This window comes from Mustela putorius, unplaced genomic scaffold (genome assembly GCF_011764305.1).
Source record: "Mustela putorius furo isolate JIRA1106 unplaced genomic scaffold, ASM1176430v1.1 tig00000382_pilon_pilon_pilon, whole genome shotgun sequence".
NCBI lineage: Eukaryota > Metazoa > Chordata > Mammalia > Carnivora > Mustelidae > Mustela > Mustela putorius.
Window position 1 is genome coordinate 4,989,127 of NW_025421367.1, and position 15,731 is coordinate 5,004,857.

The window sequence follows — 15,731 nt, forward strand, 5'->3', positions numbered from 1 at the left end:
GCCATTGTGGAACTTATATTCTAATGGATCAGGGATAAGGTTAGAGGAGTAGCAGAGGACATGCAATAAACAAATAAAATACACTATAAGTTTATAGAGAACAGTGATGTGGATTGAGGAAAGCAGAAAAGGAGGTTCAGAATATTGGGATTGGCAGGTAACAATTTTAACTAGGGTGTTCAGTGAAGACCTCACTGGGATTGTGATGTATGAGTTAAGAGCTGAAGTAGGCCAGGGCAGAAAACACATGGATATCAGGGAGAAGAGATTTTTAGGCTGAGGAAAGAGCATGTCCAAAGGTCCTGAGGTCAGAGTGTACCTGAAGTTTATGAGGAGCTATCATGCCTCTGTGGTTGGAATGGAATAAGTTAAGGCAAGGAAAAGTAAAGAGAAAGTTCAGAAATGTTGACGGTACTAGATTGAGTAACCCCATAGACTACTTTGAGGACTTTGAACTTCACTGAGGTCCATGAGGCTGGAGCCATTTGGGGTTTCGAACAGTAAAGAGAGATATACTCAGAGATATTAGCAATGTTTCTTTGGGGGTTGTGTGACTGTAGTGACTAACTGTCTCTACAATTAAGGTTTCCAAGCACCTCAAACTCAACACTGCCTCTATCATCTCACTGTAGTCTCCTCCTTTTCCTGGAGCCCCAATTTTAGTTAATGGCATCACCATTTAAATTATAGGAATAGTATGACTTATCAAACAGTCTGGAAAATAATCTGGAAACAGAGTGAAGCAACAGGGTAGAGAAAAGGAGACTTGGTGTAATTTTTTTTTTTCTTGACTCTTTTCTCTCCTCCTAATCAGTTGCTGCATGGCTTCTTGCAGAAAATGTGTGCAAGTTCTACCTACTTTTTTTTTTTTTTGTAAGATTTATTATTTATAAAACAGACAGAGATCACAAGTAGGCAGAGAGGCAGGCAGAAAGAGAGAGGGGGAAGCAGGCTCCCTGCTGAGCAGAAAGCCCAATCCAGAGCTCGATCCCAGGACCCTGGGATCATGACCTGAGCCAAAGGCAGAGGCTTTAACCCACTGAGCCACCCAGGTGCCCCTCTACCTGTTTTATCAAGTATGTAAGATGGGTGAAATTTTTCCTTACAAGGAGATACACTTCCTCAAATGGTCTTAGATATTGTTGATTTAAGTTTAATATTGTAATTTTCCCCTAAATTTATAAGATATTATTCTATACTGTTATACTCTTTGAGAACTAGAAAATTAACTTTGGGATTCTTGAGTTTAAAAAAACTGTATTATTTATTATTATTATTAATTTTTTTTTCTTTTAGAGAGAGAGAGAGACAGTGAGTAGCAGGCGAGGGCCAGAGAAAAGGAGAAAGAGAATTTTAAGCAGGCTCCACACCCAGCACAGAGCCCGATGTGGGCTCAATCTCATGAGTCTGGGATTATTACTTGAACCTAAATCAAGAGTTAGATGCTTAACCAATTGAGCCACCCAGGTGCCCCAAAAATCCATATTAATAAGGAAACTGGACATGGTGATTTGATGGTGAATGGAAAAAGTTGATTCATTGTTTAGTTGCTTGGAAAAGAAAAAAATTCTCTTTGTTAATTCATGTGTCATAATATCAGCCATTTATTTTATTTTATTTATTTTATTTTTTATTAACATATAATATATTATTTGTTTTAGGGGTATAGATCTGTGATTCATCAGTCTTACACAATTCATAGCACTCACCATAGCACATATCCTCCCCAATGTCCATCAGTCAGCCACTCTATCCCTCCCACTCCCCTCTCCTCCAGCAACCTTCAGTTTGTTTCCTAAGATTAGGAGTTTCTTATGGTTTGTCTCCCTCTCTGGTTTCATCTTGTTTCATTTCCCTCTCCCTTCCCCTATGATCCTCTGTCTTGTTTCTCAAATTCATCATATCAGTGAGATCATATGATAATTGTCTTTCTTTCTTTGACTTATTGCGTTTAACATAATACCCTTTAGTTCCACCCACGTCATTTGTAAATGGCAAGATTTCATTTTTTGATGACTGTGTAGTATTCCATTGTATATATATAATACCTCTTCTTTATCCATTCATCTATTGATGGACATCTAGGCTCTTTCCATAGTTTTATCAGCCATTTATTTTAAAGATATATTTATTCATTTATTTTTGTGAGAGAGAAAGAGAGAGAGAGTGTGTGTGTGCATAAGCAGGGAATGGGGCAGAGGGAGAAGCAGACTCTCCATTGAGTGGGAAGTCCATGGGGGACTTGATCCCAGGATGCTGAGATCATGAACTGAGCTGAGGGCAGACATTTAACCAACTGAGCCACCCAGACACCCTCAGGCATTTATTTTAGTATAGTGTTTATTATTGAAAAATTTGTGCTAGATATTCATGGGTTAGATAAAAGTACCTAAAATATAATAAAGGAAATTAAAGTGAAAACTAAATATCTATTAAGGTCATAAACCAGAAACTGTTCATCTTTTGTAAGTAACATATATCAAATTCCATTCAGATTTTGAATATAATCTATTCTGAACTTTGAAATATATTTTTGTAAGAATATTGTTGCTTATCCTCAAAAGATGATGGCAAAAAAGACTACTTATTGAACATACATATTAGAATCTTTACATTCATTTCTTTTCTTTATGACTGCAATGTAGATGTTATTTTTCTTATTTTATATATAGGGAAATGGAAACACAAATCAAGTTCAAGGTCATATAATTTGTATGTTGTAGAGTTTGCATTTAAGCCAGGTACTGTGACTTTAAATTTCTTTCCAGCAAAACTGTAAACCTCACTCTAGTGCATATTATGGTTGAGAGGACAGTCATTTTACATATTATTTTTGGTTTTAATGGGAAGACCTTGGCCAATAATCTTTTATTTTTCTTACTCCAAGTCATATCTAAAAGCAGTCTTAGGTGAGAAAGCACACATATTGGGGGACACAATGCCATATCCTGGGGTTCTAAGCATCTCTTTTTGATTCCTATCACAAAGATGATCGGTTAAGAAAATCCTGTCAAAGTGAAATGGTCAGAAAAATCTGTTTTTACACTAGAAGTAGCCTATTGCAGATAAGTGCTAAACCAAATGAAGAGAAACAGATCTTCCCAGTCAACTGTACAAGATGTTAACTTTCCACTTCTTTTCAGACTCAGAGGGGAAGGGTTAGTTGAAAAGTCACCATTAAAATGACCGAGACATACCCAATCAGCCAAAGCTTTGTGGCAATTACTCAGAAAATTTGTATTTTTCACTAGGGCGTTTTTAAACTAGTTTTCTCCATACTCTAACTTCCAGTTAGTTCTGTAACTAAGCCTTATATAACCATCAATTATTCTGACTTCACTGAGAGCTTAGATGATGTATATGGATTTCTGAATAACCCAAATTGGTTAAATGTATGTTTTTGTTCATTGGGTCTTATGTTTCATTCTTTGTCCACATTTGACTATTAGTTCATCAAATATAGGAATCATGGCTCCACTTTCTGTACTTTCTGTCATACCAAGAGCTCAGAAGATTGGAACATAAGTGTGGTTTTTCTGACATTTGACTCTAAGACATTTATCCTCTTTGGGTCTCAGTTTCCTTATCTTTAAAGTGGAAATAATAACTTCTTCACCTATTTACTATCAGGGGACTTGCATCATGTGAAAACTCTTGGAACATCAAGAAAGTTACTGAGGCTTGTAGACCTGAACAGTCTCATCTTCAGCTCAACAAGACCTGTCATGTAGCCTTTACTACAGTAAAAAGATCATATGGTCACACTCCATGACTTTCTTCATGCTCTTTCCTTTGACTCTAAGGTATAATTCCAAGAAAAAAAGCATATGAAAGTAGATAAAAATCAAATAGAAGAAGAAGAGGAACGAAACACATATTTCTCCTTAGTCATTCCCTGGTATATATACTTTTAAAAGACCTAAGATTGGGGCAGTGGTTTCGTTGAGCTAGATGACTGAATTTAATTTAAAGATATATACATAAAAAATAGATTCCATTACATATTTTTTTACAAAAATAATGTCCCAGGGAAATGATTGTAATTCCTAGATAAATTTCTACTTTCATGGGTATATCTATGTACAATCTAAATAAACCTAACTGGTAACTTTGCTCATTTTATTTTATTTTTTTTTTTCCGCGGTGAGGGAGTCCTTTAATAGAGATGGGCAGACAGGGGACACAACTTGGCCCTGGGCCAGTGGGGGCAGTGGCTCCTCCTCCCCCACCTGGCTTGGCCTCAGGGTGGACAGGGAAAGGCAGTTTTAAAAAACACAGCGGGACTGATTCTTCACTTTCACGGAAAAGGGGACCTCAGAGGAGCAGCCCGCTGGAGAATCTGTACACAGAGCGGGTCTCCGCGCCCAGCCCTTTGGGCCGAAGCCTGCAGCCACCCCCACCCCCGCTGAAGGGATGGGCTGTCCACACCCACAATGTCCCTATGTTATGTACATCATTGTGCTTTGGAGTGCCCCGCCCTGCAGCCTTAGCCTGGAGCCTCCGGTGGGAAGAGGGTCCCACTCCCACTGCGAGCTTGGACTCAGGACAGAGTAGCCCCGCTCCTCGCCCGTGAGCAAAGGGTTTGTTGAGACAGAAGGGTCAGTGCTGGACAAGATGCAGGCTGGTGGGAGCAGGCAGGACCGGGGGCACCGGGGCAAGGCGTGAGGCCAGGGTAGCAGGTGTGTGTGGGCAGGACAAAGCTGGGGTGGGGGTGGGACCAGGCGGTGGCTTGGGGCAGGGCTGAGCATCTAGTAAAACCCCATTCCCCACTGGAGAGGAGGGGTTAGGGGGTCCACCCGCGGCTCCCTCCCACCCAGCGCAGATGCTTTCAGTGTCAGGGGCCAGGCGGCTGGCCCGGCCCTGGCCCTGGCTCTGGGTCCACAGGTGGGGAGGGGCGGGGCACGATGATGTCTGCCTGCGTGACCTGCCTGGCTGGGTGGGGTCTAAGGGATCAGTTGTTCTCGAAGAGAGAGAGCAGGTCGTCATTGTTGTTTGTGGGGAGGTCAGGCGGGCCCAGGTAGGACAGCAGTTCCTCTGGGTTGGTCAGTTCTGGGAGCAGGTCCAGGGCTGGTTCAGGGGCCTCCCCTGCCCCAGACATGGGGGGCCCCATCACGCCTGTGGCCGCGCTGAAGGCCAGCTCGCCGATGGGGCCCGAGCTCACTGGGCCCAGGGGCTGCCGGGATGCTGGGGGAGGGTTTGGATGGTGCAGCTGGGGCTCTGGGGGCCCCCCAAGGCTGGGAGCATGCAGCCCCTGTGGCCCAGGGTTGTGGGACGGGTCCAGGTGACCCGCTGGTGCCATCTGCCCTGGGAGACAGGGGGCAGACTTCTCTGGTGTCAGGAGGCTGCTGGGAAGGTCAGACTGATAGGAGCTGGGGGGCAGCCCCGCGGTGAACTCAGGAAGGGCCGGGGTGCTGGGTGCGGCAGGCGGGAAGGAGTCAGGGAAGGTCCCGGGTCCCAGGAAGCTGGAACCCTGGCCAGGGTAGTCGCCAGGGGCTGGGGCCGACGGGGGCTGCAGGGGGGCGAAGGGGGCAGCCCCGGGGCCCAGGGCCGCGATCATCTCCATGACGCTGGGCATGAGCACATGCGCGGGGCTCACGGTGCGGCAGCGTTTCAGCACGGGCCCGTCAGGTTCCTCCTTGATGTGCACGTCAGGCTTCACGGGCACGGGCTTCCAGCTGCACATGGGGTCGATGGTGATCTCCTCATAGTCAGAGTTCTGAATGTAAATGAGAATCCCCAGCATGTACTGGTCCACCTCCAGCCCCTCCAGCAACGCCGTCTTGTTGCACACGGGGCATCTCCAGGTCCCCCGCTCACAGTTGAGCTGTAGGTAGGACTCTAGGTCGAAGCACTGGATGTGGCGGCAGTCGTGGCCGCGGGCAGGGAGCTGGATCGTGCGGAAGGTGATGGGGCACTTGAGGGACACCTTGATGGCCGTCTGTTCCACGCCGTCCTCGCCGTTGGGCCCGGGCGTGCCGGGGATGGTACCGCTGCTGAAGTTACGCTTTATCTTGCTGACACAGTGCTCAGCAGGAAGGAGGCGCTTCTTGAGCAAGCCCTGCAGCACCGCGCGCCCGGCGGGCCGGTGCACCAGCTGCAGCACGAACAGGTGCGAACAGCAGCAGGCTGTGACCGTGATCTGGATGGTGTTGCGGCCCGGCTGGCACACGTGCTTTAGGTACAGGGGCTTGTGGGAGGTCTTGTTGTCGCCGCGCTCGATGGTGAGCGGGGTGGCGTTGACGCTGACCTGCACCGAGGCCGGCCAGTTGGTGTTCATCTGCCGGTCCTCGTGGTGGTAGCACTTGAACTGCAGCTCCAGGTCAGGCCTCAGCATTAGCGTCTTGTAGACGGAGTCACGCAGTTGGAAGGCATGGTTGCTCACGGCCAGGTTGTGCTGCAGGCGGAAGGGTTCCAGGACCACCCCGTCGCGCACGGGGAAGGTCAGCCGCAGCTCATCACAGGGGCCACTGCCGGGGGGAGACGGGTGCAAGGAGCTCACGCTGGGCTTGAGGTCGGGCAGGAAGGGAGACTTGACCTCCTGGCTGGCAGACATGTAGGGGACACTGCTGCCGGGAGTCATGGGCGGCGTGGGGCTCCCCGGCAGTGGGGAGCTGGGGTAGCCAGGGGTGGAACGGGTGGGCCCACTCAGGCCAGGCTGGCTGTAGCTGACGCTCCCCCCGTTGAAGCTGGCGCCCTGCCCGTTGAACTGCTCTGTGGGCTTGTAGTGCAATCCTGCAGGGCCAGTGGCGGGCAGGGCCTGGGCCACGCTCTGCTGCAGGGGCAGCCGGTGCCCAGGGTAGGAGGAAGGGGTGGGAGGCTGCCCGGCGCCAGGTGCATACTGGCTTCCTGGCAGGTACTGCTGCCCGGGGTAAACCTCACTGGAGTAGGCCCTCTTGACCCCCTGTCGGGGCAGCGGCTGGGCCTGGGGAGGCCCGGGGTACCCGTGCTGGGGCAGGCGCTGCCCTGCGTACAGGGGTGCCATGCCTGTTGCCCGGGTGGGGTTCATGCCAGCGGGGCCCAGCAGCCCTCCCACGGCGGCAGGATTCATACTGCTGGGGACGCTGGGCCCCCGGGGACCTCCGTGCTGCAGGAACTGGTTGTTAAAAGCCTGCCCAGCCCCCATCGCTCCGTACTGGCTCAGCTCCTGGCTCTGCTTCTCCTGGAGGGCGGCCACAGTGGCCGTGGCCGTGGCCGTGGCTGTGGCCGCAGCAGCAGCCACCGCAGCCGCCGCCGCTGCCTGGGTGAAATCGGTGGAGGGTCGTGTGGCATGTGAGGGCAGACCCAGGCCCCCGGGCCCCCCCGGACCGCCCGCATACCCAGCAGAGAAGCCGGGGCCGCTGGGGTAGCCCCCGCGGCCATACACCCCCTGCGGCACAAAGCCCTTGCTGGTGGCGCCGTCACCAAACGCCTGCTGTCCAAGGCACTGCGGGGAGCTCAGGGCAGAGCCGCTGCCGGCCACTCCGGGCATCACGGAGCCGCCAGGGGGGCTCCCTGCAGGGCCCATGGGGTTCCCCAAAACCTGGCTCTGGGCCGCGTTGCCGACGCCCCACACGGTCGTGACCACGGACAGCGATCCTGCAGGCTGAGTGGCGCTCTGTTGCCAAGGCACTGCCTCGTAAGCAAACGGACCATCACCGTGTGGCTTGGGGGGCAGGGCGGGTTTCACGGGGTGCATGGGGTTCATTGGCTTCGGAGCAGCCTAAAGGCCAGATCTGTAGGTGGCAGGAAGTGGTCCTCACTGCTGGTGATGTGGGACTCAGCTGCTCTGGCTTCGCCTGGCCCGGCCCGGCCTCTCGCCGCCGCGGCCCCCGGCCCGCGCCGCTCCATACGCTCAGCCCGCCCTCCGCGCCGCCCGCTGCCCCCCGGCCGCTGCCGCCGCCGCCCGCGCCATCGCGCCGCCGCCCGCTCCCTCATTTTATTTTTTTCTAAAGATTTATTTATTTATTTGAGAGAGAGAGAGAGTACTTGCACACATAAGCAGGGAGATGAGGGGAGAAGGAGAGAGAGAATGTCAAGCAGACTCCTGTTTAGCACACGGGCTTAATCCCATGACCCCAGCCAACACCAGAAGTCAGATGCTCTATTGACTGAGCCACCCAAGAGCCCCAAATTTGCTTATGTTTGTGGTGTTGTCCAGGGGTCAAACTATAAGGTATAAGTAAGGTATAAGCAAACTATAAGGTATAAGGTATAAAGTATAAGTAATTTTGGTCCACTAGCCTTTTTTGTAAATCAAGTTTTATTGAAACACAACCCATGCTCATCTGTTTATGTATGGCATAGTTAATATTGTGACAGAAACTGTATAGCCCTCAAGCCTAAAATATTTACTGTGTCATTTTTTATAGACACTTGGTGTCCCAGTTAAAAATAAACCAATCTGTGTTTCTCTGTAATGTAAGGACTCTTGATTTATATATATCCTAATGTCTGAGGATCTAAGAAGGGGAATGGCTTCAGGGACACTTGGCTTAATGCTCTATTATTGCTATCTTGAAATAATAATTGTTGAAAAAGAGGGATCCTGCAGATTATGTATCCGGTCCTAAGAACACATATTTTTGCAACATTTAGAGATTAAGAGTTTCTTCAATCCAAATGTAATAGAAAAATAAATTGTTATTCCTGAAATTATGCTTCTACATAAATTCCCAGATTTAACAAATAATATACAGGATACCTAGGGTGCTCAGTCATTTAAGCGTCTGCCTTTGGCTCAGGTCATGGTGTCAGGGTCTTGGGATCAAGCTCTGCATCTCGCTCTATGCTCAGCAGGTAGTCTGCTTCTTGCTCTTACTCTGAGCTGTCTTTCTCTCTCTCTTAAGTAAATAAATAAAATATTTTGGAAAAAATACAGGATACCCAGTAAAATGTGAGAATCAAATAAACAACAAATAACTTTTCAGTATAATTATTTCCCAAATGTTGCCTATATTTTGTCTGGCAATTTTGCTTCACACAATTGGTAACAAGCTCCTTAAGGGCAGTAATACAGTACATATTGTAAATATCTATAGTGTAATTATGGGATAAGCTATAGAAAACATTTTTAAACCAGGATAATTCATTAGGCTATTAAAAATCTCCCCTCTTGCATTTTGAGTTTCTTATTAATATTGGTCTTGGGTGAAAATTCTAAATCTTATCAATTTATATTTTTCGGTGAAATGTTAAGTGGAACTAAAACTTTGTTATTGCTTCTGTGTGCCTTTTTTAGTTACCCCATCTCTAGATTTCTGCAAACTTTTCCTAGGGTTGTTAAATTGCCATTCCTATCTGAGCAGATAAAAAGAGGTGATCAATAAAGCAGAAATTAGACTGTGCAAGTATTTGAAAGTACAGAGACTTTATCATTAAAAATGAAAACAAGAACTGATAAAAATGTTGACTAGATGTTATTCAATATTTTGGGATTAAAGTAATTGAAGTAGTAATATTCTGCTGAAATTTAAGTTGCATTAAAATAAAGGTGAGTAAGTCAAGGATGATTTTAAAGAAGTAATTTAATAAGGAAATTGGCAAGCTGAACTTGAATAAGAACAATTTTCTTAGTACAAGAGTAACACTAATTTTGGTATATTTAAGTATTAAGCTGATGAGTGATATAAATCAATAATTTCATTAGTCTTCATAGTTCCTCATTTATATGCAAACAGAATGTTCACAAAGTGTATTTCTGAGATTAAATTAGTAGAGTTAGTCAATTGTAAAAATTAGTAGCAAATGGTGATTTATAGGTATTTTCATTATTTTTGACCATTTCTTTGGAAAAGATATGCCAAATCTGTATGTAATGTGCTATTTTCTGATAGTTGTATAATTTAAACTCATATGATAATTTATATACTGAGAATTCACATGCTCAATATCCTATTTAAAAATGAAATTATTAACCTTAAAAAAGAAACAATATTCAATAGGGAATATATTTTATAACCAATCAAAATGTATGAATCACAAGTGCATTCTTTATTCCCCATCACTATTTAACCCAACCCCCTACCCACCCCCCCTCAGTTTGTTCTCTATTGTTAAGTCTGTTTCTTGGTTTAGCTCTTTCTTTTTCCACCCATAATCATTATTAGTTTTGTTTCTTAAATTCCACATATGAGTGAAATCATATGCTGTTTGTTGCTCAGATTGACTTATTTCACTTAACATAATATTCTAGCTATGCCCATTTGGCAAATGTCAAGATTTCATTATGTTTTACGGCTGAATAATATATCAATCAGTGGACACTCCAGCACCCTAGGTATCCTGTATATTATTTGTATATTATTTAGCTGTTATAGATAATGCTATTATAAACATAGTAGTCTTTATATTCATTTGAATTTAGTATTTTTATACTCTTTGAATAAATACCTAGTAGTGCTGAATCAATGAAGAGTTCTATTTTTCACTTTGTGAGGAATGTCCATGCTGTTGTCCAAAGTGGCTACATTAATTGCATTCCCACCAACAGTACAAGAGGGTTCCCTTTCCTTCATGTCCTTGTCAAACTTTTTATTTATAGTGTTTTTGATATTAGCTATTCTGACAGGTGTGAGGTGACATCTCATTGTAGTTTTTTTTTTTTTTTAAGATTTTACTTATTTATTTGACAGACAGAGATCACAACTAGGCAGAGAGGTAGGCAGAGAGAGAGGAAGGGAGCAGGTTCGCTGCTGAGCAGAGAGCCCGATGCGGGGCTTGATCCTAGGACCCTGGGATCATGACCTGAGCTGAAGACAGAGGCTTTAACCCACTGAGCCACCCAGGCACCCCTCTCATTGTAGTTTTGATTTGCATTCCCCTGATGATATGTGATGTTGAGCATCTTTTCATGTATCTGTTGGCTATCTGTGTGTCTTCTTTGGAAAAGTGTCTATTCATGTCTTCTGCCCATTTTTTAATTGGATTATTCATTTTTGGGGTGTTGGATTTTATAAGTTCTTTATTTATTTTGGATACTGACCCTATATCAGATATGTCATTTGCAAATATCTTCTCACATTCTGTAAGTTTGTTGATTGTTTCCTTTGCTATGTATGAGGTTTTTATTTTGATTTATTTCTAATGGTTAAATTTTTATTTTGTTTTACTTGTCTCAGCAGACATTTCTAAAAGAAGTTGCTGTGGCTGATGTCAAAGAAGTTACTACCTTTGTTCTCTTCTAGGACAGAAGATTCATGATGAGATATTCAATTTACTACTTTTGTGTTTTTTTGTGTTTGTACTGTGGTTTCTCCTTCCTACTCAAAGAGTCCCCTCTAATATTTTGCGGGGCTGGTTTAGTAGCTACAGACTTCTTTAGTTTTTGTTTGTTTGTTTTTTGTCTGGGAAATTTTTTTAAATATCTCCTAGTCTGAATGACAACCTTGCTGGATAGAGTATTCTTGGCTATAGAATTTTTCCTTTTAGCCTTTGGAATATATCATGCCACTCCCTTCTGGCTTGCCAAGATTCTGGTGAAAAATCTCCAGCTAGCCTTATGGATTTTCCCTCATAAGTTAATAACTTCTTTTGTTTTGTTGCTTTTAAGATTTATTTCATTGTCATTGTATTTGCAAATTTAATTGCAATATGTCTTGGTGTGAGCCTGCTTTTGTTGATTGTGATAGGAGTTCTCTGTGCCTCCTGGATCTGGATGTTTGTTTCCGTCCCCAGATTAGGAAAGTTTTCAGCTATTATTTTTTCAGATAAATTCTCTACTCCTTTCTCTCTCTCTCTCTCCTTCTGGGACTTCTATAATACTAATGTTATTATGTTTAATGAAGTCTTGGTGTTCCCTAAGTCTATTTCTATTTTGCATAGTTCTTTCTCTCATTTGTTCAGCTTCATTATTTCCCATTACTTTGTCTTCTAGGTCATTAATTTTTTCCTCTGATTATTCCAGCCTTGTGTTCATTGTATCAATTATGTTTCTAATCTCATTTATTGTACTCTTCATCTCTGATTCTTTTTTAACTTTTTTATCTCTGTGGTAAAGGTCTTATTGATTGTTTTCTATTCTTTTCTAAAGCCCAGTGAATATCCTTATGATCATTGCTTTAAATTCTCCATCAGGCATGTTTCTTATATCTGTTTCACCTAGATCTCTGGCTATGGCCTTATCGTGTTCTTTCATTTGAGATAAATTCCTCTGTTTTGGCTTTTTGTCTAAGTCTCTGCCTTCTCCTCTGTTAAAAAGCTAGTTATGTCTCCTGCTCCCAAATGTAATGTCCTTATGAAAAAGAGATCATGTAGTGATCTTGGCCTGGCACATCAGGAAGTGTCTCTAGTGTGTGCTGCATGCATTCTGCTTTTGTGTTCTGACTGCTGTATCCTTCAGGCCAGTTGTCTACAGAGGCTCTTCTTGCCTGCTGTGAGCAGTGTTTGGTCTCTGGCCTAAATGTGGCAAATTGTAACTAGATATGCTCTGGTGTGCTTAATGAGACCTGTCATCACCTCCACCAGAACTGAGGCCCTGTAAAACTCTTTGGTCAGGACATATGGTTTGGGTAAGTGTTTGTGCTGGTCTTCTGGGGGAAAGTTCCACCATACTGGTACAGAGGCAAATGTGACTGAGAAGGAGAGTTCCACTGGAGTGCAGTGGGGTGGAGCCTGGTATATGCAAGTTAGGCAGCCAGTGTCCCACCACTGCTTCCCACAGCAGGCTGTGTTTATGCCGAGGGGTTAGGGAGTAAAATGGTGCTAGTCAGCTCATTTGTTCCCAGAGAGGTGTCTTTGTGAACACTACCTTTCACAGACATGTTCCAGGATGAGTGAATAATCTCACCCACTGTGTGCTCCAGGCAACTCTTCAGATTGCTGTTTTCATGCTGTCTGCTTCTGGGTTGTTTGCTTGTCTTCTCTCCAAGAGCAGCACAGAGTCCTCTGGGCTCTATCTTAGCCACACCCACTGACCTTCAAAACTCTAGACCATAAGCCCCACTGTTTGCAAGGATTCTTGAACTTTAGTCTTTATTGTTTTTCAAGCTAGTTACTTTGGAGAAAGGTTCCCCTTGTGCATTCCCCTGTGTACTGTACTGCTCTCTCTCTCTCTCTCTCACTCTTCTCTACAACCATGCCTCTTTCCTCTCTGCAGCAGCTTAAATCTGTTTCTTCCCTGAACTATATCTCCCTACATCCTATTTTCTTTAATAGGGCCTCTTCTCTCCCTTCAGTTTTAGAGTCTGTTTTATCAGTCTTCAGGTTGATTTCTGGGGTAGTTGGGATGATTTGTTAGTTATCTAGTTGTGTTCATGGGACAAGGCAAGCCTGGCATCCTCCTATTCCACCACCATTGTTGGAACTCCATATGGTCTTTCATAATGGTTATCTTGTATTTTATTATAACCAAATCTCAGCTCATTAAACATATTTTAGTGGTGCATAATTGGTGTGTTTGGGATTGCGGTGTGGGCAGTAGATATGAAGAAATTAAACTTGACATGAAATGCAACTTTTCTTTTTCCATTGGGATTTAATTAGGATCTTTATGGTTTTTTTTTTTTTAAGATTTTATTTATTTATTTGACAGACAGAGATCACAAGTAGGCAGAGAGGCAGGCAGAGAGAGAGAGGAGGAAGCAGGTTCCCTGCCAAGCAGAGAGCCCGATGCGGGACTCTGAGATCATGACCTGAGCCGAAGGCAGAGGATTAACCCAGTGAGCCACCCAGGCACCCAGGATCTTTATGTTTAAACTCGCCAAAATTTAACGCTTAATGACTGAGCCACCAAGGCGCCCCTTGTTTCCTAATAAAAAGGACTGTAATTGCAACATGGACTTCAACTAAATTCTGTACTCATTGTTGCTCATGAAGGACTCATATCAAGACAAAAAGCTAGATTGACTTAAACTGTGCCTTACCTGGGAGTCTGTCATCATTCATTCAACAAATATTTATTGAATGCCAATCACTGTGATGCCTGGGTTAAGTGGGTTATGTGTTCTTTGCTTTTGGCTCAGGTCATAATCTCACTGTCCGGGTATCAAGTCCTGCATTGGGCTCCCTGCTCAGTGGGGAGACTTCTTCCTCTGCCTGCTTCTTCCTCTGCCTGCTGTTCTCCCTGCTTGTGATCGTGTGCTCTCTCTCTCTCTGACAAATAAATAAATAAAATATCAAAAGAATACCAATCATAGAACTGTACTGTGTAAGGTGCTAAGGTGCTAAGGATGCAAACATGAATAAAATGTCTTCCTTCCTTCCTCAAGAACTTTATTGTATAGTGGGTAAAAGACATTTATAATTGTAAGGCAGATAGGGTGATAGAAATGTATGTATGGTATCTTAGGACCATTCTGGAGTGTCAGTTTTCCCAGTCTGAATCTGGCAGGAGTGGTCTGACAAGAATTCTAAGATGAATTTTTATCTTAACTGGATATTAAATATAAAAATAAGTTAAAAATTAGAAATATATGGGAGAAGGATTTCAGGGTGAGGAAATTGCTCAAGGACAGGGAAAGAAAGAAAACATGGGATATCTTAAGCAATTTAGGGTTGTTAAAACAAAGTAAGGTAAGGATAGGAAGAAGATCAGAACAGGAAAGAGGTAAGGCTAGAGAGGCAGACAGTGGTCAGATCAGGTAGGACAGAGAAACTCGATTATATATAAGGTGGGCATACCTAAATTAATATTGTTTTATATTTTGTTTGTTTGTTTTTCCTGTGCAATAATACCATTCTTTGAGAATCTGTGAAGATATTTAGTTAGTTATTATATATACATAATACCCAAGGCTGGTCTAAATGTATTTTAGAAAAGATTCTATCTTGTAACTGATTTTGCTGACAGATGAGAAAATATTCTAAAGACCTGAGAGTAATACTATCTGTATGTTTTTTTTTCAAAGTTTTAATATTAGGCAAAGTAGATATTTAAATTTTTTTATACCCCCAGGAGAACAAATATGTGGGGATCAATGTGAGAAAGCTGCCTTTTCATTTCTGGTTTATTGGGGGTCTTGTTTTCATGACTGACAAGACTGTGACATACACAATGTGTTACTTTAAACATAAAACTTTTTTTCAAAAATCAGAGAAAGCAATTCACCAAATCCATTAAAAACACACTTCCAAGTGAAGCCAGGTAAATTGGATTTACAGTGCCTTGGGAGTAAACATTTCTCATGTGCGAAACTTATAATAATTTGAAATGGCATTAGTAAATATTTAGGGACAACCATATCAGACTCTTAAGAAATTTATTTTCACTGTGGAAATAGTCTTCAGTCACACTTATAATAGAGAGCACAGAATTCTTTAGCATGTTGTCCTAACATGGAACAGAAAATTAAGTTCCAGACATATCTGTCATTTCATATTTTCTGGAATTATTTTTGAAACTCTCAAAGAGAAGTTAAAATGATGGTTTCTTCCTAGATTCTTACGTTGTTGGGTAGCCTATTCAAAACTAAAACAGTTATATACAATTAATAGTGTTGAATTAAAATTTTTGAGGAAAATATATTTAAGATTTGATGCTGTTTACTACCCTAGCTTGTGTTCTATAAAATAATTTCAAAGTAATCTTAAAACTTTGGCATGACTGATGGTGTGTATTAAGAAGGGCATGTATTATTACATGGAGGACTGAGTGTGGTGAATAAACACTGAATCTTGGAATACTGAAAAAATAAAATAAAAAAAAACCTCTTAGGCATAATATATTTTAATGATGGCCATTAAACAATGATCTTTTAACCTGTCACTAATAATATGCCAAGTTTTGCTTCCATTTTAAAATTATTTAATTGCATTTC

The 15,731-nt window shown here is 43.3% G+C and overlaps 2 protein-coding genes across 13 annotated transcripts in view; one reads left to right on the plus strand and one right to left on the minus strand.

Moving 5' to 3' along the window:
* Window positions 1-15,731, plus strand: part of MAPK10 (mitogen-activated protein kinase 10) — a 588,472-nt gene that overhangs the window by 385,605 nt on the left and 187,136 nt on the right. The gene's annotated exons all lie outside the window — the stretch shown is intronic.
* Window positions 4,144-7,870, minus strand: LOC123391867 (zinc finger MIZ domain-containing protein 2-like). Its single transcript, XM_045079389.1, has one exon. It carries the CDS (start codon window positions 7,682-7,684, stop codon window positions 4,952-4,954), a length of 2,733 nt encoding a protein of 910 aa, XP_044935324.1. The 5' UTR covers window positions 7,685-7,870; the 3' UTR covers window positions 4,144-4,951.

What these genes read in the sequence shown, in the direction of transcription:
- LOC123391867 (XM_045079389.1), bottom strand. Translation starts at nt 7,684, where the DNA reads ATGAACCCCATGCACCCCGTGAAACCCGCCCTGCCCCCCAAGCCACAC.